The following is a 25,961-nucleotide window of genomic DNA, read 5'->3' as shown; positions in this document are numbered from 1 at the left end:
ATTCTACCTAAATTAATTTACTTAATCAGTGCCATACCAATTAAACTACCACACAATTATTTTTTAGAACTAGAAAAAATAATAACAAAATTCATCAGGAAGAACAAAAGGTCAAGAATACCAAGGGAATTAATGAAAAAAATGCAAAGGAAGATGGCCTAGCTGCACCAGATCTAAAACTACATTATAAAGTGGCAGTAATCAAAGCTATTTGGTACTGGTTAAGAAATAGAGTGGTGGAACAGTGGAATTGGTTAGGTACACTAGACACAGTAATAAAGGACTATAGTCATTTACTGTTTGATAAACCCAAAGACTCCAGCTTGTGGGATAAGAACTCATTTGACAAAAGCTTCTGGGAAAACTAGAAAATAGTATGGCAGAAACTAGGCATAGAACAACATCTCACACCATATACCAAGACAAGGTCAAAATGGGTACATGATTTAGAGATAAAAGATGATACCTTAAGCAAATTAGGAGAGCAAGGAATAATTTACCTATCAGATCCATGAAGAAGGGAAGAATTTATAAGCAAATAAGAGATAGAGAACATTATTAAATGCAAAATGAATAATTTTGATTACATGAAATTAAAAAGTTTTTGCATAAACAAAACCCATACAACCAAAATTATAAGTAAAACAGGAAGCTGGGAAAAAATTCTTACAGCCAGTGTTTCTGATAAAGGCCTCATTTCTTAAATATATAGAGGACTGAGTCAAATTTATATCCCTAGTTGATAAATGGTCAAAGGAGAGAACAGGCAGTTTTCAGATGAAGAAATTAAAGCTATCCGTATCATATGAAAAAAATGCTCTAAATCACTATTGATTAGAGAAATGCAAATTAAGACAGCTACATCTATCATATTGGCTAACATGATAGAAAAGGAAAATGATAAATGTTGGATAAGTTGTGGGAAAATTGGAACACTAATGCATTGTTGGTGGAGTTGTGAAATGATCCAGCCATTCTGAAGAGTAATTTGGAACTATGCCCAAAGGGCTATCAAACTGTGTGTACCCGTTGATCCAGTAATACCACTACCAGGTCTGTATCCAAAAGAGATCATAAAAAAGGAAAAAGAACCTATATGTACAAAAATATTTATAGCAGCTCTTTTTGTGGTGGCAAAGAATTAGAAAACGAGGGAATGCCCATCAATTGGGGAATGGCTTTGAACAAATTGAGGTATATGAATGTAATGGAATACTATTATGCTATAAGAAATGATGAGCGGATGGATTTCAGAAAAACCTGGACTTACATGAACTGATGCTGAGTGAAGTGAGCAGAACAAGGAAAACATTGTATGTAGTAACAGCAACATTGCAAGATGATCAACTATGATACATTTAGCTCTTCTCAGCAATACAATGATCCAAGACAATTCCAAAAGACTCATGATGGAAAATGCTATCCACATCCAGAGAAAGGACTATGGAGTCTGAATGCAAATCACAGCATACTATTTTCACATTTTTTGTTTTTTCTTTCTCATGATTTTTCCCATTTATTCTGATTCTTTTTTCACAACATGACTAATGTGGAAATATATTCAACATGATTGTACATGTATAACCTATACCTTGTTGTATTGGGGAGGGGAGAGGGAAGAGAAGGAGGGAGAAAAGTGTGGAACTCAAAATCCTATAAAAATGAATGTTGAAAACTACATGTAATTGGAAAAAATAAAATACTATAAAGTGGGGAAAAAAGAAAAAAGAAAATGGTTAAGTATCCTTAGCTAGCATGTTCTGTTTCTCAGGGCACTCTGAGAATGAACATACAAATATCCAGCTGTAACCAGTGGCATCAGGTTTAACTGGAATATTATATCTAGTTATGTTGAATGGGTCATATTATTTGCTGGAGAAGGCACTTGGCCATAGAGTCAAGCTTTCCTAATACTAAACACAATTGATGCTTAGTTCGATTGTTAAAAGTGCCAGAGATTAGACTTCAGAATATCTTCTTTTGAAAAAATAGTTTATTACTTTTGTTTTTCCAATTAACAAAAATTTTAAGAATTAATCTGCCCCTTCTACTATGTCCCCATTGAGTATTTAAAAAAAAAAAAAGAAAAACTTCAATATTGATTGGACTAGACGTCTAGTTCCTCAAAACAAACTCCCACATTAGTCATGTCTAAAAATGTATGTCTCTTTCTGAATTTTAAGTTCATCACCTCTGTCAGGAGGTGTCATGTTTCCTCTTCCTTCTTTTGGATTTGTGATGCGTCATTGACTTTGTGAGAATTCTAAGTCTTCCAAAGTTGTTTTTCCCCTTCAATGTTATGGTTGTAGAAGTTGTTCTTTGAGTTCTGCTTACTTCACTCTGCATCAGTTCATAAAAGTCTTCTCATTTTCCTCTGAAATGGTTTCATTTCATCATTTCTAATTGCACAGTAATATTCCATTACATTTATATGCCACAAATTCTTTAGCCATTTCCCAGGAGGGCACCCCCTTTTTAGCTTCCAATTTTGGGCTACCGTGAAAAGAGCTGTTATGGATATTTTTGTACATTTAGATCCTTTTCTTCCTTCTTTGCCTTCTTTGGAGCATAGGCCTAGTGGTGGTATTGCTGGGTCAAAGGATAAGTACAGTTTAGTCACTTTCTGGTCCCTTATTTCTAAATTGCTTTCTAGAACTGCTGTACCAATTCACGGCTCTATCGACAGTGGACCTGTTTTCCCATAGCCCCTCCAATATTTCTCATCTTCCTTTTTTTTCATCTTTAGCAGTCTGATAGACGTGAGGAAGTACCTCAAAGTTGCTTTAATTTGCATTTCTTTTATAGCTAGTGATTAAGAACATTTCTTCATATGATCCTTCTTTCCTTTTAAAAAGATTATTTGTTTTAATCAGTCAAGATCCACCTTCTCAACCTTCCACTTCAACCCTCCCATCCCCACCCCTGATTAAGAACACAAGAAAACAAAACCCATTACAAGCATGTATAGTCAATCAAAACAAATTTCTACATTGGCCAGATCTAAAAAATATTTGTCTCATTCTGCATTCTGAGTCTTCCACCTCTATCAGGAGGCAGGTAGCATATTTCCATATTAGTCTTCTGAATCCTAATTGGTCATTATGCTGATGCTATTAGTACAACAGTATTTTATTATATTTATATACCATGATTTGTTTGTCCATTCCCCATTCCTTATTTTATGAGCTCCTAGCTCTGATTCCCATCCTTTGACACCTCAAAAAGAGCTATAAATTTCTTTTTGTGCATTCTTAGAGGTGGTTTTGCTTAGGACTAATCCCTCCCTTAATATGTTCTCCCTCCAATTCTTCCTTGCCCCTTATCCTCTTTCCCTCCTACTTCCCTATTGAATGAAATGAATTTCTGTACCCAACTTAGTGTGTATATATATATATATATGTATATATACATATATATACATATATATGTATATATATACATATATATATACATATATATATATATTTTTTCCTTCTTCTGACCAGTTCAGATGAGAGTGAAGTTCAAGTGTCAGCCATAACTCTCCCTCTGCGTTAGTCTTTGTTTTTATCAATATCAACTTGTGTACTCTGATTATGTGACATAATTTCTCCTAACCTTCCTTTCCCTTTCCCTGCAGTATATTACTCTTCTACTCTTTCCTCTCTTTTCTTAAGATCATCAAGCTACAACAAAACAATTCCCAGGACTTGTCTAATTGGATTCTTTCTATGCACCCTGATGATAATAGGGTTCATATGGGACATGTATCATCTCCCCATATTTAAATGTAAGCAGTTTATTCTTATTTAGTCCTTTAACATTGTTCATTCATGTTTTTATCTTTTTATGTTTCTCTTCACTTCTGTATTTGAAAATCAAAGTCTCTATAGATCTGGTCTTTTCATAATGTTTAGAAGCTCTCTATTTCATTAGAGATCCATTTTTCCTCTAAAGCATTATATTCAGTTTTGCTGGGTATGTTATTCTTGGATGTAAGCCCATATTCTTTGCCTTCTGGAATAACATGTTCTAAGTTTTCTGCTTCTTTATAGTGGTGGCTGCTAAATCTTGTGTGACTGACTGTGGCTCCTCAGTATTTGAATTCTTTCTGGCTATGTACAGTATTTTTTTCTTTGATCTAGAAGCTCAGATTTTGGCTATGACTTTTCTGGGAGTTTTAATTTTAGGGTTTCTTTCAGGAACTAATTGGTGGGTTCTTTCTATTTCCACTTTGCTCTCTGGTTCTAAGAGATATGGGGAGTTTTAATATTTCTTGAAATATGACATCTAGGCTCTTATTTTTGTCATGGTATTCAGATAGTACAGTGATTCTTAAATTTTTTCTTCTCAATCTTTTTTCCAGGTCAGCTGTTTTTGCTATAAGATATCTTACATTTTCTTCTATTTTTTAGCTTTTGATTTTGTTTTAATATTTCTTGCTGCCTTGTGAAGTTATTGGCTTCTATTTGGTTCATTCTAATTTTCAAGGTTGTTTGTTACTTGGTCAAGATTTTGTACCTCTTGTGCCAAGCTATTAATTCCCTTTCTAATTCTTTCTTCCATAGTTTTAATTTCTTTTAAATTTTTTTCCTCAGGTGTTCTCATTACATTTATAAACACATTTTTTAACTTTAAAAAATTCTTGCTTCATTTCTTCCGGGGATTCTAGTTGAATTTGTGCCTAAACTATGTTTTCCTCTTAGGTTTTGCTTGTAGATGTTTTGGAGTCATTCTTTTCTTCTGAGTTTGTGTCCTGAGCTTCCCTGCCCCCATAATAGTTCTTTACGGTGAGGTTCTTTTTTTGTTTGCCTATTCTTCCAGTCTACTTCCTGACTTGGGACATGATGTTAGAACAGGGATCTATAGCACCTCTGAAGGCAAGGTCTGGTTGGTCCTGTTGCTGTCTTCTTGGGTATTGAATGTTGTGTTATTTCAGGATTTCGAGGACAGGCTGAGGACTTGCAAGCTTTCAATTCTCCCCAAGTGGTCTGATCCAGGTAAAAGTCTGCTTTATGACCCCCTGGTCTGAGCTCTACAAGTTCCTGGCCTGTGCAAGAGAGAACTGCTACCGGATTCCTGCCAGATCAGCCAGCTGGGAAGCTCTCTTGGCTTAGAGAGGTAGAAGTGTAGGATGCCTTTGGTCTGGGACTCCTGCCTTGGCTGCAATTCCCTCCTCTAAAGGCTGGGCTAGATGCTAGAACTGAGATAGAGTTCTGCTCTTGGGGCTGAAACAAACTCCTGTTGCTGGCTTCTGAGGTTCCTTCTTTCTCTATACACCACCCATGCCATCCCTAACAGGAAATACCGCTCCTCTATAGGTTTCTTTCTCACTCTGCCCTGGATCTGTGACCTAGAGCTAGGTAGTGGTCAACATTGCTGCTAGATGGCAACTGTACCTTCTATTGATCTGGTATATGGCCTGTTTCTATATGCTGGAGTGAGCCTGACTTGACCCCATCTCCCACGTCCACAGACCTCCCTATCTGTCTCCCTGTGTTAAGCCGAGCTGGACAAAGGATTCACTGTGACTTTTCCTGGATTTTTCCATTAAGATTTGGGTTGATGCATTTTCTAGATCTGTTTGGAGGATTTTGTGGGGGGAAGCACCCTGCACTACTCCAGTCACTCTGCTCTCTTGGCTCTGCCCCTTTTATAGGATTGTTGATAACTTGGATTTCTTCCTTTGAAAAGTGCCTATGCTAACTATTTTTCTTTTCATCCTTTCCTTCTTCCCGCTCCCACTATCTCATTTAGCATACTGACCTGGCCCAGTATATGTCTGAACATCCAGGAGGTCTTCATCCTCACAATGTCAGGGTGAGTACCTTAGGGGACACATTTCTCTAAAATAGAAGAATTTTGAAATTCATTTTCATTCTCAAAACAGGTCATGTCAATTCTCATGGAACTAAATAAGTGAACAGAAGGCACTGTTACCTCTTCCCCAATTTCAACAGAAAAAGGACAGATAAAAGATAATAAAACTGGACAGTTAGGTGGCATCGGATTGGGGAGGGACTTGACTGCCAAATTAAAGAGGTTTCACTTTGTGCTATAGATAACGGGGAGTCATGAAGGTGTTTAGTCTGGTTTGTTTTTTGAGTGGTACGATCATAGCCCTGCTTTTGGAAGACTGACCTGGCATCAGTGCATAAAATGGACTGGAGGAAGGAGGGACCAGTGGCCAACAAATGCTGTCAAAAGGTCAAGAAAGGCCTTTGGATTTGGTGATTGAGGTTTCTGTTAACAGTGGAAGGAGCAATTTCAGTGGAAAGGCCTTTGGCTTTGGTCAGTGAAGTTATTGGTGCTGTCTGAGAGAGCAGTTTCAGTAGATTGGTGGGAACAGAAGCTAAATTGCAGAGGATTAAGGCATGAATATGGGCTAAGGATCTGATGGCAGCTAGCATAGAGCACTCTGTCTACACTAGCAAGAAAAGAGAATGTTTGAGGGAAGGGTTTCTTTTTCCTTTCTTTTTATCAACTAGGAGAAAACTGAATATATTGTAGGCAGAAGCGAAAGGAGCCAGAGGAGAGGAAGAGGTTGAAAATAGTGAAATGAGAGAGGATAATTGCTAGCCTTCATAGTCTATGCCCCAAACAGAAACTGAAGAAGGGCTGAGCCAGTAACAACACCCTATGAGTCCATTCTATGATCTCTTTCCCTTCCCTTTTATTCTTTCTCTTTCTCTGCTATGTCCTTCTTTGCTTGGCCTCATACTACTCTGCTCCTGGATTCATTGGTTTCTGTCATATCTCACCTCAACTCCCGCTTTCTGCAATGGGCATTTCCTGGCCTGGCTCCCTGCTCCCCCACTTTGATTTGAGAGTACCTCTCATCTACACCATCTATGTCTTGTATGTACATAGTTGTTTGCAGGTTGTTTCTCCCATTAGGATAGGAGTTCTTTGAGACAAGGACCACGAATTTGCCTTCTTGTGTGTGTCCTCAATGCTAAGCATTATTCTCGGCTTATAGTAGTAAGTGCTTAATAAATGCTTGCCAATTATTTCTTTTCTTCTTTCTTACTTTGCCCTCTTCCTTATCTTGTCCTTTCTCCTTTTTTCTTTCTTCCCTTCACATTGAAGTGTTTCCCATTGAAGCCTATTTTTCTGCTATCCTTCCTTTTACCTCTTCTCCTATTAATTCTTTTCTTTACCTTTTTCACAGTCATTTCCATTTGTCATACCTGCAATTAAACTTTCAACTCACCTCCAGTCTGGTCCAGCTTTACCCATCCTACTATTCTCTATATTGCATAACTAGGCAGGCCTTCTCATGATAAGGGAAAGCATTGGCAGGTGTCATGGAAATTGTGGAAATCTGGCATGGGTAGAGAGAGAACAAGTAAATTTTCACAGGACTGAGTATGGTGTGAATGTGAAAAATCAGCAAAGCTGCTATAGGATAACTATTTCTCTGACAGGTAAACTATAGCAGGTAAGTTAAGTGATTTGCCCAAAGCAAATAGGGTATCTAATGGCTCACACATTTCTGGCTCTTGCTTCTGGGTCAGGCCATACCACTCGTTAACTTCGGTTTCAAAGTCTTACATGCCACTGACAGCTGAGCACTGAACTTGGCATGTCTCTGAGATGCCCAGGTTCCCTGATGGGTGGAAAAATTGATTCATCTATTCAGTTCTGCCACTGTCTCCATGTCACCAGGAATGTGAGTGCTGGCACTTTCTTTTCTGAACTGTAGGAACAAGTTCTGGGCTGGCATAATCTCCTTAAATATCAGTGTTAGCTTTTGAATTCTCCATTGCCAGTGGCATTGGAAGAAATAGCAAAAGACACTTGAGAAATTATATGGTTTTTTTCCCCCTAGTTGGTTTCTGTACTTGTGGAAAACTGATTGGAAGCTGATAACTTTTCTAATTCCCTGACTTTATAACCGCATGAAACACTTTTCCCTTTTCCCCCTTCATTCCTTTTCTTTCTATGTCTGATTTTATTTTTCCCCTGGTGTCTCATCTTTTTTTTAAGTTTTCTTTCCTTTTTAATCCACCATCTATAGTCTTTTCCTTGTATTTTCAAATATGAACCTAGGATTTTTCAAATAGACAAAAAGACAACTGTGACTCCAGTTCCCAGAGTCAGCTGACTTTCCCAGTCCATGGTCTTTTATTTTAAGGATATCTGAGATACAATAAAATTTAAACCCTAGAGAACCATTTCCAGGTTAACACTTATCTCGGGCTAAGTCCGATGATGGGAAAGTCCTGCTTCTCTTTGGATTTTTTTAGGTGATGCTTTTCTCCGGAAGACTGATGACTAATGCAAAAGTCAAGCTGAAATTTTTAAGATAAAGGCTCCTTCTGTATCAAGGAGCTAAGCCTGCCCCTTTCCTAACTTCCCTATTTCTGGTAATGTCAGTACCATCTTCCTAGCTTCTTAGCCTTATTAACTAGGAGTTCTCCTGGTTAGCTTTCTCTCCTTTGCTCTACACAACCAATCCACTGTCAAATCCTGTTGTTTCTATTTTTACAATATTTATATCTAGCCTCACCTGTCCTTTCAATTCCTGCAACCACTGGTTCGGGCACTTGTCTCTTCTCACCTGGACTATACTAAGACCCTTTTATCTGGTCCTCTTTCCTCTAGTCCTTTCCTTTCCAACCCACCCTTCATGCTATTGTCTAAGTAGTATTCCTAATGCACAGTTATGATCTTATGTACTCTTCCACTCAAAAACTTTTAGTGACTTGGAATTGCCTGCTGAGCAAAGTATAAACTACTTGTAAATTGTTCTGAAAACCAGACCTTCTACAATCTGCCTCCATTTTCTCTTTCCAGACTTATCTCATCCTGTCCACTTTAATCTTCTGCCTTTGATTACTCTGTCCCCAAGCCTGGAATGGAGTCTTCGCTTTTTTTCCACCCCATTCCCAAACAACTCACAGAACTGCAAAATCTCTGAGTTGGGAGGAATTTCACAAACCATTGGTCTGACCAAAAATTATATTTATGAATGATTTCCCAACAAAGATGCTCCCTCTTCCAAGAATCCTTCCATAACTAACTACCCTTTCCCCCCATCACTAAAACTGATGGGTCTCACCCTCCTCAAATGAGAAAATAAGACTTTGCCCAAATCTTTCCTTTTCACAGATTACATTTTTCCATGTAACATAGTTATTTGTGCATTCATCCTTTGACCCCTCCTCTCTCATTAAAAATTTAAGCTTCTTGAGAGCAATGCCTATACCATACCTATCTTTGTATCCCTGACATGTAGTACAGAGCCTTGAACTTAGTCAAGCATAATAAATGCTAACAATTGAATAGAAATTAATAAGGAGAAGACAGAAAACTAAATTTTTTTAAATTTTGGATCATGGTCCAGTGACCTTACTTTTGCTATTAAAAAAAGTATTTTAGTTTTTGTTTCTCTCAAAGCATAATTTTACCATCTTCTCTTAGAAAACCATTTTTGATTTAGAGTGGATATTAACACATGATCACACAAAACTGCTTAGGTGTGATGATTATTCTTTCCAGCTCTTCATGTTTCAACTTTTGCGGGGCCTGGCTTATATCCACCATCAACACATTCTTCACCGGGATCTGAAACCTCAGAACTTACTCATCAGTTATCTTGGAGAACTCAAATTAGCTGATTTTGGTGAGTCAATCCCTTCTTCCCTGGGTCTCATTCTCATTTATGAACAATGACGTTTTGTGTGCATATGTTTGTTTATCCAATGCATTGACTAAATCTGACCTTTGGAAACAGGAGACATATTACTGAGTGAGCATCTCAAACTTCTATGAGGCATGAAAGAGGTAGAGATGCTAGCTCCTTTAGTATCATCTCTTTAGTTAGAGGCTAAAAGTTGGGATCAAGTCTGTAAGACAATACTCTTTATTTCAATAGTGGCAGCAAGCCAAATTATAGGAAGGTATACAGAATGGAGGAAGGATTTCCAAACTGTAGGGTTGCTCAGGGATGCTCTCCCAGTGGAAATCCTGAATCTGAGCTAAAATACTAACTTCCAGGATAATTGGGGCTTATTCTAGAATGGGAGGATGAAGAGGGCAACTTCAGACTCTACTTTTCCAGAGTTATATTATATTGTGGTATACTTGCCCAAAGTCTCAAGTTCTGGGTGCTTGCCTTGTAGCAGAACTAGCTCTAGCATAGGCTATCAGGGAAAAAAATACTGAACTCCGTATTTTTGGCATGTCTGCCAATTTTTAATTAAACTTTTAATTAAATTTTTAAATTAAATTTTTAATTAAATTTAGTAATTTAGTTAAAATTTTAATTTAATATTACAGAGCATTTCTTTTTTGGAAAGAGGTATCAAAGTGGCAGAACCGTCTCTTGCCCTCATATCTTTATGTCTCATGTCTCAGACATGTCTAACTGCCCTTTCTTTGTCCATTACAACCTGATTGAAAAAAAAATAGACCACCAGAAAGATATATTGTGATAAGAGAAATTTTGATGAAATATGGCAAATTGGTATCTACAAACATTAGAACTATTGATCTATTTTTTGAGTGTTTGCTCTTTCATCTGTACTTTACCATGACTCGTTTGCTTCCAGGGAAAAATCAACTGCCATGTTTCTATGAGATATAGAGATATAATTGCTTGCATGTGTGTGCAATGCAATATGATTTTTTTTTTTACGTAATCTGGCAGGTCTTGCTCGGGCTAAGTCCATCCCCAGTCAGACATACTCTTCGGAAGTAGTAACACTCTGGTATCGTCCTCCAGATGCGTTGCTAGGAGCCACAGAATATTCCTCTGATTTGGATATCTGGTAAGATTGATATTAAGGCATTTAATGTCCACAAAATATACAAATGTGGTTTTACGCTTACCTGTAAAGGCTGGTTCTGTCATGTGTGTTATATTTTTTACTCCTTACGGGCAAGAACCATATGGTCTTCTATAATCATTTCTCCTCTAAAAAAATAAAAACTACACAGAAGAATTAATCCATCAGAGGCTAGTGGGGGAGGGGGAGAAATACAACAAAGATAGCAAATTAGGAAATCTGAACTATTGCATCAATCAATAAACATTTATTACATACTATTTTGTATGTTACCTCTGTTTTCTGACCCTTGGTTTCTTGATTTGTAAAAATGGGATAATAATGTCTGCCTTCTTCCTAACTCAGAAAATGCGGGGATCAATTTTCCCCATGCAATGGTGGGAGCCACTTTGGGGCTTTATTGTAGAATTGGGGGATTGCAGAGCCTCATAAGATGGAGTGTTGAATCTAGGACAGTAAAGAATGTCTCTGTAAATTAAGATTTTGAGGTCATCTGTATTGTACACCCCAGAACCAGCCTAAACATTTAGAGTTCTTCCTTTTAGAAATGGTATGATTCGGAGTTACAACCAACTTCTCATAAGGGAAGAGAAAAACAATTACAATACTCATGGGCTTTTCTGACTGCCTTGGGAGAACAATATTAGAGAAACTCAAGGCATTATTGATAGTGTTCATAGTTATAAATGTTACATACCAGTGACCTGGAAATCTTTCTGTTGTTGTTCAGTCGTGTCTGACTCTTTGTGAACCCATTTTTTTTGAGGTTTTTGTTTTTTAGCAAAGATACTGGAGTGGCTTGCCATTTCCTACTCTAGCTCATTTTACAGATGAGGAAACTGAAGCAAACAGGGTTAAGTGACTTGCTCAGGGTCACAAAGCTAGGAAGTGTCTGAAGCCAAATTTGAATTAGGAAGATGAGTCTTCCTGACTCCAGGCTCAGCACTCTACCCACTGCACCATTAGGTCTCCCAAAGACTTGAAAAGGGCAGTAGAAATGCTATACCAATACCTTGGAAGATACTGATTAACTAACATCCCAGCATAATTTCAGGAAAAATAACTTGATAGTCAAATCTCAGATGCATCCATCGATTGGTACTGTTCTCCAATGACATTTCCAAGGCTTCTCTAGCACTTGGGAATTTTGAAAAGTACAACTTAAAGTCATTATTGCTTATTACTTTTCTCTTCCTCCAATAAACTCCTATCTCAATGCCTCTTTGTGGCTCATGGTTGATGGATCTCAAAAGTTATCACAGGGGAACTTCAGCTCTGGCAGGTCCCAACCAGCTGGAAAGGCTTAAAGTTTGGATCCAACCAGTGATAGTAAGTGCTTACCCTCTGAATGTCAGGCTCGCTGTTTTCAGAGAGACTCATGCTCAGAATATTACCTACCTGATATTGGCTGTTTGGGACCATAGCCACTCATGAAGGACAAAAACCATTTGCTAGAGTATGGAAGGACTATAATTTGTATCCATGGATGATGAAATCATAGACATTTGAAATGTTGAAGTTTTGTTATCGTCTAACCATTATTATTACTCTGCCCCTATAATGTGGTACATGGGATAGAGGAATGGGCCTTGACTCAGGTAGACTCATTTTCCTGAGTTCAAATCTGGCTTCAGACACTTACTAGCTGTGTAACCCTGAGCAAGTCGCTTAACCCTGTTTGCCTCAGATTCCTCATCTGTAAATGAGGTGGAGAAGGAAATGGTAAACCACTCCAGTATCTCTGCCAAGAAAATCCTAAATGGCGCCATGAAGAGTTGGACATGACTGAAAACAACATAATGTGCCAGGTACAATGTGGGACTAGAACAATCAACATTTTTCCAGTGAGTTTATTGTATAAGACTCTCTTAAGAGGATAATCATAGGACACTAGGATTTAAGTTAGGATTTTTTTTTCTTTTATTATGGAGAGAGAGTGACATGAGGGGAATGGGGAAATGAAAGGAAAAGAGGATTGCTAATTGAAGGAAAGAAAAAAAAACTAATCCTATTCTACTGGACCATGGAATCCCCATGGAATCCAAACAGAATTCCATTTGCAAAGGCATTTGACAGTGAGCATTAACTCTTTTGTCTTAAATAAGCTAATTTTAATAAGTAGTGCCTTATAAAAGTTCTTTCATAGGAGCAGTATCAGTGGTGGGGTATACATAAAGTTAAAAGGTTAATAGCACCTTGGTTAGATTGTAGAAAATATATAAGTAGGTTTTACCAACACTCCCAGCATTCTTTAATCCTCTTGCATCTTTCTCTCTTTTTGATATCCTTTTCAGGTCCTAAAAGATCCAATTAGGGAGCTTTAGCAAGAATAACACAGTGTTTTAGGAAGATTACACTGGGTTTTAGGGAAGGTTTTGCTTTGGAATACAAAAAGTTCTGTACACCAAGTTGATTTTAGGCAGCTACTGGGCTTTTTGAAAAATCTCAGATTGTCTTTGATGGATATGTTATATATAATTAAGCCTCTTACAGTTATGCAAGCTTTTAGAAGAAAAGGAAAAATGAGAAAAAAACAAAGAGGAAAAGCAGTATCATTTATTATTTGAAATACCTTGCCACCTCCATGTATTGTGCTATTTTAAATTCATTTCTACACCAAAAAATGAAATATTGATTTCTCTCTCCCCCAGAAACAACTCAACATATGCTCCATGTACTTTGGGACGATGGGAGGCGGGGAAGGGAGGGAGGCAGGGACTTAAAACTCCTAAAATACTTCCTTCCTTTAGAATTTGACTTGGGAATTTAAGGAGTGTTGCTCTCTCTTAAAGGAAGATTTATTCAGTGAGAATAGAGAGAAATTTAAGGAGATGGCAAAGAGTTCCTGAGTTATTATCTTTTGCTGAAGGTAAAGGTACAAATGAATCAGTAAAAGAATCCATTGTGTTTCTCCCTTCTGGAAGGATTTACTGTGGGATGCCAACTAATATCTTATCTGTACCTTACCCTAGAGATTGCTCTATAGAATAGAAACTCTCTGAGAAATCTTGAAGATATGAAGAGCCAGGAAAGCCATAGAGGTAAATTTCGAGAAGAGGAAGGTAGAGAGGAGAAAAAGAAGAAGGGAGAAGAATTAAAAAAGAAGAGAGAAGAAAAAGAGGGAAAGGGGAGAAAAAAGGAAGAAAAAGAAAAAGAAAGGAGAAGAAAAAGGAAGATGAATGGGGAAAAACAGGGAGGGGAAAAAGAAGAAGGAAGAAGGAGGAGAGAAAGAAAAGAGGAAGATAATGAAGATGATGAAGAAATGCCTCTTTGTTACTATATTTAGATCTAAATGTTAGGAACATTTAATAGGGAACTATTGAGAAAATGAATGATAGATATATTCTTAAGACTGGGAAGTTTAACAGAAATTTGTTGAAAACTAAAATAGTTGTGAACAAGTAAAAAATAATAAAAGTAAAGTATCTAGTGATCTTTGTGGAGAAAATAAATCTGAAAAATAGCAAATCTGAAAAGTGAAGGCAAATTTAAGTTTCTCTTATCAGTGTACTGAGGAACTCCCTTCCACAATTCCCTTTGGAACTTTTCCAGCGCTAAATATAATTGCTAGATATAGTTTGGATTTTAATGTAATTATCTGCCCTTCACATCAACTCTGGAACTGTACGTCATATAGAGTGTCCCAAAAGTCTTGGTGCAGTTTTAAACTGCTTCTAAAACTTTGGGGATACTCTATTTGTAAGGATAGAATGAATAGTGACACCTTGAGACTACGAGGCAGCGCTTCTTGAGGTGTCAGATCTCTTGACTGAGGTGAAGCATTATCCTCAACATGACTCTCCCCACCAAGAACCAAGAGATTGTGACCATCTATTTGATGAAAATGGAAAAATTCAATGAAACGTTAATCTTGCCAATACAAAGAGCTCCATGGTATCAAACATCTGGATAAAAAGTAAAAAATCAAACAGAAACAGGAATAAGACACCAGACCTAGTGAGTTTAAAACTTTAATGGGAGCGTTGTGGAGCCAAGATGGCAGCTGGAAAGCAGGGACTTGCTTGAGCTCTCCCCCAGGTCCCTCCAAACATCTATAAAAATGTCTCTGAACAAATTCTAGAGCTACAGAACCCATGAAATAGCAGAGGGAAGCAGGGCTCCAGCCCAAGAAGGCCTGGATGGTCGCTGGGAAGGGTCTATTGCATGGAGCTAGGAGCGGAGCAGAGCACAGCCCAGCGTGGGCCTCGTCAGGACCAACCAGACAGGGAACAGGGGCAGAACAGGCAGTAGGGCCCTGAATCATTGAGCTGTGGCAGTTACCAGACTTCTCAACCCACAAATGCCAAAGACAACAGAGAAGGTTAGTGGAAAAACTGCTAAATCGCAGTGAAAGAAATGCACAGTGAGGCCTAGCCGTGGGGGCGTGGAAGTGGTGCAGCTCTGGGGCTGCTTCCAGAGCTCCAGCTGCGGTTGCTTTCGGCCCCAGGCCCACCCACTGGGAGGAATTAAGTGTTGGATCAGAGCAGGAGTGCAGAGCCTGCTTGGATCTGGGTTGCAGTCTGGGTTGGTGGTTCTTGGGGGAGGAGGAACACTGCTGTGGCAGAGCTTGCTGTGTAGAAGTAGCTCTGAAAACAACAGCGCAGCCCCTCAAGCTTGGAACAAAGTACTCTACTCTACGGGCAGTCACACCCCGATGAAAAACTCAAGGGAACATGAACAGACAGCGAAAATGGACTCAGATTCAGACTCAGACTTTGGAATCTTTTTTGGTGACAAAGAAGAGCAAAACATACAGCCAGAAGAAATCAACAAAGTCAAAGAGCCTACATCAAAAGCCTCCAAGAAAAATATGAACTGGTCTCAGGTCATGGAAGAGCTCCAAAAGGATTTGGAAAAGCAAGTTAGAGAAGTAGAGGAAAAATTGGGAAGTGAAATGAGAGTGATGACAGAAAACCATGAAAAACAAGTCAATGCCTGGCTAAAGGAGACCCAAAAAAATACTGAAGAAAATAACACCTTAAAAAATAGACTAACTCAAATGGCAAAAGAACTCCAAAAAGCCAATGAGGAGAAAATGACTTGAAAGGCAGAATTAGCCAAATGGAAAAGGAGGTCCAAAAGACCACTGAAGAAAATACTACCTTAAAAATTAGACTGGAGCAAGTGGAAGCTAGTGACTTTATGAGAAATCAAGATATTATAAAACAGAACCAAAGGAATGAAAAAGTGGAAGATAATGTGAAATATGAAATATTTTCCACTGACCTGGAAAATAGATCCAGGAGAGATAATTTAAAAATTATTGGACTACCTGAAAGCCATGATCAAAAAAAGAGCCTAGATATCATCATTCAAGAAATTATCAAAGAAAATTGCCCTGATATTTTAGAGCCAGAGGGTAAAATAGAAATTGAAAAAATCCACCAATCGCCTCTTGAAGAAGATCCCAAAAAGAAAACTCCTAGGAATAGTGTTGCCAAATTCCAGAGTTCCTGGATCAAGGAGAAAATACTGCAAGTAGCCAGAAAGAAACAATTTGAGTATTATGGAAACACAGTCAGGATAACACAAGATCTAGCAGCTTCCACATTAAGGGATCGAAGGGCTTAGAATATGATATTCCAGAGGTCAAAGGATCTAGGATTAAAACCAAGAATCACCTACCCAGCAAAACTGGGTATAATGCTCCAAGGCAAAATATGGATTTTCAATAAAATAGAGGACTTTCAAGCTTTCTCAGTGAAAAGACCAGAGCTAAATAGAAAATTTGACTTTCAAACACAAGAAACAAGAGAAGCATGAAAAGGTAAACCAGAAAGAGAAATCATAAGAGACTTACTAAAGTTGAACTGTTTTGTTTACATTCCTACATGGAAAGATGATGTGTGTAATTCATGAGACCTTTCTCAGTGTTAGGGTAGTTGAAGGGAATATACATATATCTATATAGACAGGGCACAGGGTGAGTTGAATATGAAGGGATGATATCTAAAAAATTAAATTTTCATATACTGGTGCCACATTTTAACAAAGATATTTACAAGCTTGAGAATATCCAGAGAAGACAAACCAGGTGGTGAAGGTTAATGTCATATGAAGAGCGTTGAAGGAGATAGGGATGTTTAGCAAGGGCAAAGGGCCCCATGTGTAGTTCTCTTTTTTTATTATACTGTGTTATGGAAATGCTGGTTTCATTCCATAAATTAAAAACAAAATAAATAAATTTTTTAAAAAGGGAAAAAGAAGAGTTAAGAATATAAAAATTGTCTTTAAGTAAGGCTGTCATGTAGAGAGGGGATTACGCTTGTTCTGTTTGGCCCAAAGGGTACAACTAGGAGAAATGGGTAGAATTTGGAAAGTATTGAATTTAGATTTATTCTAAGGAAAAACTTTACGGTAAGAGCTATTCAAAATTGGGATGGGTTACCTCAGAAGGAAGTGGGTTCACCCTTACTGGAAGTGTTCAAGAAAGAGCCAGGTGACCTCTTGTTAGATGTGTTAGAGAGAGAATTCTCATTTTGGTATGGAATGAGCTGGATGACTTCTGGGGTCCCTTCCAACTGTGACATCCTAGAATTCATATAATGTCCTCAAAGGTACCAAGATCACCTTTTTCCCTTTTCTAGGGGTGCAGGCTGCATCTTTATTGAAATGCTCCAGGGCCAACCTTTATTTCCTGGAGTTTCTGATATCATTGAACAACTAGAGAAGATCTGGGCGGTAAGAAAAAGTGTATCTTATTCCTACAGAAAAACATACCTAAGTTTCGAACTTTGAGCCAAATCTACTTTGAGGAGGATTGTAATAGCCTATCTGCTTTGAGTTATTGATTGTATATAGGACTTGATTACGGGTATGGATTGGGCATGGTGGGGCATGCATGTAGTTGACATTACAGAGAGACTGAGACTGGTAGATTCCCTGAGTTTGGGAGTTCTAAGATATAGTGGGGCTAAAGCTGATCTGGTGTCCACACTAAGTCTGTCACCAATATGGTGAGTCTATGGGAGCAGGGGGTCGAGGGGAGAACCAGGGAGTGGCAAAATGACCTAGGTTGGAAATGGAGCAAGTCAAGGTTTCCATGACAATCAGGTGGCATGACTCTGTGAAAAGCTGTTGCATTTCTAGCCCGGGTAAAACAGGGAGATTAAATCTCAAATAAAAGTATGGCAACTGTAGTATGTACCACAATTATAAACCTCCTAGTAGTAAAGTCATTGTGTTCCTACTATGATCTTACAATAGTCCATGAGCCTTCCTTACTCTTGAAGATCAGGTCTTTCTGCTCTCCTTCATGACCTCAACCCATGATTTTCTTTGGTTTGGACACTAACCAGCCTCTTCCCCCAACATCTGTACTACCCATTGATACACACACACACACACACACACACACACACACACACACATCATTGCCTTATTCAGAAGTACTTTTAGTATAACTTTGTTATATGTTGTACTTCTATTGATCTAATATAGAAGGCCCAATACAACTTCTTAACTTAGGGCAAAGGGATTAGTTTGAATGGTCAAATGTTTTAATGTAGAGATTTACTCCCGGGTTATTTTGGAACTTGATACTCAAGGAGGCAGGCAGCTCTTGAGTAATCATCTTGATTATGAATACTACTTGGAGTCTCCCACCTGAGTTTCTTGGGAAGAGATGCCAGAATACCTTTCTAAGGGAAAAAAGTCAACTTCTTTATTACTTGCTTCCCATTGTTATTTGGAGTGCCTCTAAATTTTTGTCTTTTGAGGCACAATACCTTTAAAACATTTTTGGCATGGTCATAAAACCTGCATTTCCTTCTTTTCAGTAAATAAAAGCAATTGCCGTAGTTAAGAAGGTTGTGTGGTATTCAGCTGACTTCTTTCATTTGTTGAGTAAGAAGTCAACAGAAAAAACAAAACCAAACAGCTGAGTGGCCTTTGTCTCCCACTGGACAAATCTGAGAAGTCAAGGGAGAGAGAACAAAAGGAAAGTTATAAAATAATGATCATATTGGTTCAATAGTTTGGGACACTGTATGAGTCTATCATGCATCCACTATATAACATGTGAAAATATGATTTGTGCTAATAAAGCACCACTTCAAAGCCTTTGATTTCATTGGTGTGAGTATTCTTTCTACTGATAATACAATGAGATCCCACATGTCTTAGAAAATGGGTTACTGAGTTCCTGTGACTGAAACATTTATCTCTGGAGGTGGAAGTGGGAGGTATGGACAACTTTTTAATGGAGATCTTCTTTGCACCTTAAGTCAACTCCTTTGGGTAATCCAGCTTTTTCTTTAAAGTATTTTGGGAATCCCGAGAAGATGTGGCAGAATGAAAAGCAACTTTGAAGCTTTTCCCTTATCATACCAAATAATAAGGAAAAAACTTAAGTGTAGCAAATATAGCAATGATAGGAAGAGGAGAATTAAAAGAACCTACTCTTATGTTATTCTTATAAAAAAACTAACTGATGACCATCTCACCAGCTCCTGGTCCCTGGCACAACCATCCCTGTGATATCTCTTTATCCCCTACCCCCAAACCAGGGCTGTGCTAGCCTGGGGCACTTTTTTGTCCTTTGGGAGGATGTTCTTTTAGACACTGGCTTTTTTCGTCATAAGGATATTATTGCCCCAGATTTATTTGCTTTCCTTTTTAAAAGGCACTCAATCAAACTCCTTTTATAGAACAAATATGGTTCTTTTATCCAAATCAAGGAGACATAAAGAAGAGAAAATACTAATTTCACTAGTGAATGTTGATGCAAAAGTTTTGAATAAAAAGTAGACTATAGCAATATTCAGAAAATAATACATTGTCAACAAGTTAAGTTGATATCAGGAATGTAAGGATGCTTAACCATTAGAAAAACAATGAACATAATTATCTAACCAGCAAAAGCCACATAGTATTTTTTTAAAAATCAGGAATGCTTGAAAGTCTTCTATTTCATTAAATATGCATTTTCCCCCTTAGGATTATACTCAATATTACTGGGTAGATCATTCTTGGTTGTAATCCTAGATCCCTTGCCTTCAGGAATACCATATTCCAACCCTTCCTTTTCTATAGGGTGGTGGCTGCTAAATCTTGTATGATCATGACTGTGGTTCTAAGGCATTTGAATGGTTTCTTTCCAGCTGCGTGAAGTATTTTCTCCTTGATGTGGGATCTCTGGATTTTGTCTAGAATATTCGTGGGAGTTTTCATTTTGGAATTTCTTCCAGATGGTGACTGGTATATACTTTTAATTTCTTCTTTGCCCTCTGGTTCTAAGATAGCTGAGCAATTTTCCTTTCTAATTTCTTGAACTATGATATCTAGACTCTTTTTTTGTTCATGGATTTTTAGGTAGTCCAATGATTCTTATTTCTCCTTGATCTGTTTTCCAGGTCAGTTGTTTTTCCTATATTTCACATTTTCTTCTATTTTCCAATTTTTTTTTTACTTTGTTTTATTATTTCTTGATGTGTCATGGAGTCATTAACTTCTCTTTGGCCAATTCTAATTTTCAAGGAATTATTTTCTTTGGTAAGGTTTGTACCTCTTTTACCAAGCTGCCAATTCTTCTTTCATATCTTTCTTCCATAGCTCTCATTTGACTTTTAAAATGTTTTTTAGCTTTTTCTCTAATTCTTCTAGGAATTCTTATTTGACTTGTGTCCAATCTGAATTTTCCTTTGAGGTTTTGCTTATAGGTGTTTTTAAGTCATTATTTTCTTCTGTGTTTGAGTCTTGAGCTTTCTTGTCACCATAGTAGCTCTTTATGGTCAGATTCTGTTTTTGTTTGCTCATTTTTCTTGATTTTGGATTTTATGTTAGTCTTGGGTTTTGTTTATCTATGAAGGTGTGTGTGTGTGTGTGTGTGTGTGTGTGTGTGTGTGTGTGTGATATCTGGCCTTAGTTTCTGTCTTTTTGTATCCTTCTGCAGCTTTCATTTTCTGGGCCTGCAAGTTTTTGGTGCTTCCAAAGTGGTGTGATCCAGGGAGAGGTCTGTTCACTGCCCTCTTGGTCTGAGCTCTACAAGTTGGATCTGTTGGCTTGCGTATAGTGGAATTTCAGTAGGTTGTTAGCCTTCTGGGGGGTTCTGCAAGTTCAGAGTGACTGAACTGTTGGCTCCCCTTTGGTCTTGGTCTTCTGCTCTGGTTTTTCCAGTGCAGGCTTATGTGTTGGCTAAAGGTTAGAATTGAGTCACTGCTCTGTTTCTGGGCTTAAATCTACATAGCTAAGTTTTTGGAACTTATTCCGTGCTCAGTACTCAGCTAGTGACCACTCTTCTCCCCACTGGGTCTGTGACTTAGGGTAATAGGCAACAGAGCTTCCAGATAGCACCCATTCCTGTTTGTAGCTCTAGTTCAGGGGTCCCCTAGGTTTTCTTTCTGCCTCAGTGCTTCTTTCCCTGATGCTCTGTCTTTTGGTCCCTGTGCAATAGAATGCTCTCTATCCTTACCATGCTGCATGCTCCTGGTCAGCTTTCACCCAAGTGTCTACTGAGTTTTCTGCCTGTCTTTTTAAGCTGCCCTGAACTGGAAAAAAATGATTCACTGTGACTTTTTCTTAGCTTTCCCCTTCAGAATTCAGGCTGGCTCATTTTCTAGGTTGTTGTGGAGGAGGGGTGCTGGAGAGCTAAGGCAGAAATGCTTCCTTTCATCTCACCATCTTGACTCTGCCCCTGTAAGGTATATTTTAGATAGTAAAATAGGTGACATCAACCTAAAGATGTTAAATGTTAATCTGTTAAAGTAAATTGCTTTTGCTACATTGATTAGTTGTTGTTGTTGCTGTATTTGTCTTTTGTTCTCAAAGAGGACCATGATATCAGGGAGATGATGATATGACTTGCAGTTGACTTTGATTTGAGTGAAGGAAGGCTGTGCAAAGTCACCAGCCCTCATTTTCTCCTTCACAACTGTCTGGGTCCAGTGGCCTCATAATCATCAGGATGACTGGAGATGGCCCAGGATGCAATGGGAGACCCTGGCCCCTTTAGGTTAAGGTATTTTCAAGTTCTTACTTTGAGTGAGGTAACACCCATTCAATGAATAGGCCTCTTTAAGAAGTGTGTCAAGGGATGGCCCCTTTAATTAAAAAAAAACCAAAGTGGGGGAAATACCCCCAGGGTTGCTGGCCAAAAGAGAAACAGCTACTTTTGGCTTTCACTCTGAGCCAAGAGGGCCCAGAAAATAGCCATTAAGTGGTGCTTGGGTAGGGACCTATTGTTGTCCAATCAATGAACTCCAGAGCGATGAGAGAGACAGAGAGAGAGAGAGAGAGAGAGAGAGAGAGAGAGAGAGAGAGAGAGGGAGAGAGAGAGAGAGAGACAGAGACAGAGAGACAGAGAAAGAAATCTAGCCAGCAAACCCCAAATTAAATGTGCAGCTTTTGGCCATGAAAATTTGCCTTCCTTTTGGAAAGGAGGAGAAGAAGAGGGAGAGGGAGAAGAACAGGATGAGTTGAGTTACCCAACTAGCTAGGTACCCATGCAGGCAGCTCAGACTATTCACAGGTTGTGTTTGTCCTTCAATCTGGAAGAGGACCGTGACATCAGGGAGATAACATAGCTTGAAATTGACTTTGATTTGAGTGAGGGAGGCCTCTTTAATTAATACCCTCAACTCAGCAACCCTGAGATTCTTCCCCTCCTGGTTTGAATTTTTTTTAACATCGATTAGCATAGAGCATTGGAAAGAGCACTGACCTTTAATAATAATAATAAAAATAATGATAATTCATATTTTTCGAAGTTTGCAAAGCACTTTATTCACAGTAGCCCTGTGAAATATACTACAAAAAAGTATTATAATTATTACCATTTTATATAAAGAAACTGAGTCTCTGAGAAGTGGCTTGCTCACAACTGGTAGATGTTTGAACTAAGATTTGAACCCATCCCCTGACTCCAAGTCCATCACGCTGGCTTTTGAGTCAGAAGACAGTTTTGAGTCCTGATTCCAACAATTGCTATCCATTTTTAGACTCTGAACCCCAATTTTCCCATCAGCAAAATGGAAATAATATTTGCACTTCTTCCTCCAAAGGGTCATTGTGAAGAAAGCTATCACAATGATCAGTTCAACATGTAGAGCTGATGGTTATGCCATAAAAGCCATTTTCATTTGGGTAGTTGTCTTATACACAGTGAAATAAAACATGGGAACTTCTCTTTCATGTTTATGATAATGCATCAAAAATTTAAGACCAATTAAACAGCAACAGACTGAACAAAGCATAAAGGACATGTTATTACCCAGCTTCCACTTTTAAAAAAAATCAATATCCTGCTGTGCTCATTAAATTTTTCTTCTCCAAAAGTAGAATTATTCTCCAGTTTTATTGACTCATATAACTCATTGCTGACCTACACACTGTTGTTTAAAAGTGTCATAGTTTTTTAAAGTAATGAGAGAAGATGGTCATATTTCTCCTGGACACATACCTCCTGGATATCCTGTTCCTCAGTATCTCATACAAAGAATAAACTTATCAGGTAGTGAGTAGTTTTATTCCTAAATCTCTCAGATAGGTCAGAGATCTGGAAGAGACCACAAAAATATTTTAATCCAACCCCCCTCATCTTATATATGGGGAAACAGAGTCCCAGAAAAGGTGAGTGACTTTCCTATGCTGGGAGAGTAAGTCACAGAGGAGGGAATCAAACACATGTCATCTGACTCCAAATTTTGTGTTCTTTCGCTACTCCATGCTGTCTTGCTAGAGCAGCCTTGTTGTTGGATCTCCACTCTCATACTTTGAAATAATGGGAGAAAGTCACACAGTCATCCATGTGCCTCCTTTTTAATGTGACATTTTAGGCAAATTTTAAAAATTAAATAAATGAAACATAATTTCCGTGACTTCGAGCTTCTCAATTTAAGTTTCCCTATATGTAGACTATCTCAAAACCAACTGGCCAAATATCCTGCAGAGATGCTGATGCTGATAAACAATAATAATAATAATAATAATAACAATAACTGGCATTTCTATAGGGCTTCAAAGTTTGTAAAAATTCTTTATATGTTAACTTACAAAGCAAGAAACACTTATTAAGTACTTGTGTGCCTGGCACTGTATAGGCACTAGGGATAGAAAGACAAAAGCAAAAGAGTTCCTACCCTCATAGAGCTTATATTCTAATAGGAGAGATAAAATGCATATATATTACTATATACAGGACACATACAAAACAGATACAAGGTAGCCTTGGAGAGGAAGGCACCAATAGCTGAAGGGACCATTGAATGGCCTCATACATAAAATGGAGGTTGAGCTGAGTTTCAAAGGAGACCAGGAATTTCAAGTTATATAATACATATTTGAAAGGCAATATGGTAGAGTGGACAGAGTACCAGCTTAGAGGTCAAGAAGACCAGGATTCAAACCCTTCCTCTATGTGACCAGGGGCAAGTCACTTAACCTTTCAATGTCCCAGGCAACTCTCTTAAGACCTGAAGTTACAGATCATTCCCAGTACCAATGAAATCACAGGTACAAGCAAAAAAATAATCATCATATTGATGTAGCAAATTTTTTTCTTAAATCAACAAACTTTTTCTGATTTGGATCCAAGTATCCCGATCTTTTAACTGTTTCCTTTTTAGTTTATTTTGTAAGTGTAAAGATGTCCAGTCTCAGAGGCACACACATAAAGAAGAAACCTGTGTCTATAGTCACCCAACTTCCTAAAATGCTATTCTTAGGAATTTTCTTTTGTTCCATAATTCCCATCACTGTCTTTCTGATGAAGGATTTATTTATTTCACTAGCAATGAGCATTGCAGCAAAAGATCCAGTCCTTGTTGAAGTAAGATGAATTATACTGTCTTCCCATTTATCAATGGAAATTCCCATTTAATCTTAATTCCCATTTTTAAAAAGGTAAATAAAATTGTTGGTTACACCAGGCCATAATGCATTCAAACCAAAACAAACAAACAAACAAACAATAAAAAACCTTACTCCTTGACTCTTAAAGCTTTAATCAGTATCTTTAACTTTACCTGTAAACTAAAGATTTTCTCCTGCTAATTTACTTTAGGAAAGTTCTCCACATCACCCTTAGAGAAAGCTAAGAGGCAAGAATTTAGTAGAGATTTAAAATTTGCTGAAATCTTATTGGAATTTTAAAATGTCGTGTTAAAAAAACGAAAGCATATTTTTCACCCTACAGGGTACACACCCCTAGGGGATGGGGTGGGAGCTAAGAAGTTATTCAAATCCATAAATAAGCAAACATACCTTCCATAGACTGAATAAATAATGTACCTTGCATATATATATAGATAGATATGCATGACTGTTTTTCAAATATAGGTAGATGCTCTTATGATTAATAAAATAGAAATTCACTTTAAAGTGTTACTGAATTTATTATATCTTTGGCATTATGTTATTTTCTCAAGCAGTGGATACAAATAGTGCAAATACTAAGTATTACATAAAGGTTCAATAAAATTTTTGATGTTACGAGGCCTTCATACTTAAAAAGGTTGGAACTACCGATCCATAACTCAATAGTTAGAAATAAATACGTAACTCCCACTCTAAACTGAAAAATAAGTCATAAGGATTCTAATAATTTTGAAAGATACAATAAATATGGAAATGAGGTTTGTTTGTTTGTTTTTGTCATTAGGAGTTTGAATTCACCATTGGTGTTACTGAGTCATTGTCAAGCAGTTGACTTTCTTGTTTTCTTTTCATTCTGATCAACCAGCTGGTAGGCACATCCCAAAATCTGAGCCAAGTGGAAACTTGTGGGCACAAGTGAGCCACACCCACTTGTTTACACACACACAGTTTAGAACTTTAGAGCTGGAAGGGAGTGGAGAGATTAATCAGTGCCTGGTAGTTGTTTTTGTGTTTTTCCTTTTTAATTGGCCCCATTCTTTTTTTTTTTTCTTTCAGAATGGATTCCAAGATTCTCTGTACTACCCTTAGCCTAGAGGAGACTGTATGGAAAAATCTATAGGCACTCCAGGTGTTTTTTCATACACTTAGAGAAGGAAGTAGAAGAAGGGTACCTTAGAGGGCTAAGAATGTAAGAATTGGACAAGACCTTAAAGATCATCTATTTCCACCCTCACCTTTTTTTTAAGGGGAGGAAACTAGAATCCCAAGAGGAAAAGTCATATGCCCAGAGTCACACAGCTAATAAATAGTGGAAATGGGACTCGAGTCCATATTCTTCCTCCCAGACCAAGTGCTCTTTCTCCTACCCCATGCTAT

At 37.9% G+C, this 25,961-nt stretch overlaps 1 protein-coding gene across 2 annotated transcripts in view; it reads left to right on the top strand.

Annotated features, from left to right (window-relative positions):
• The window catches only part of CDK15 (cyclin dependent kinase 15), a 93,739-nt gene that overhangs the window by 21,475 nt on the left and 46,303 nt on the right, over nucleotides 1-25,961 (top strand). For both annotated transcript variants that reach the window (XM_036756620.1, XM_036756621.1), the window contains exons 6-9: nucleotides 5,737-5,799; nucleotides 9,484-9,607; nucleotides 10,634-10,754; nucleotides 17,360-17,453. In XM_036756620.1, the coding sequence (XP_036612515.1) occupies nucleotides 5,737-5,799; nucleotides 9,484-9,607; nucleotides 10,634-10,754; nucleotides 17,360-17,453 (402 nt within the window). The remainder of the gene's footprint in view (nucleotides 1-5,736; nucleotides 5,800-9,483; nucleotides 9,608-10,633; nucleotides 10,755-17,359; nucleotides 17,454-25,961) is intronic.

The sequence above is a fragment of the Trichosurus vulpecula genome, chromosome 4, assembly GCF_011100635.1.
Source record: "Trichosurus vulpecula isolate mTriVul1 chromosome 4, mTriVul1.pri, whole genome shotgun sequence".
In the NCBI taxonomy this organism is placed as follows: Eukaryota; Metazoa; Chordata; class Mammalia; order Diprotodontia; family Phalangeridae; genus Trichosurus; species Trichosurus vulpecula.
The sequence above is the reverse complement of the archived record's forward strand: the minus strand, read 5'-3'. Positions and strand labels throughout refer to the sequence as shown.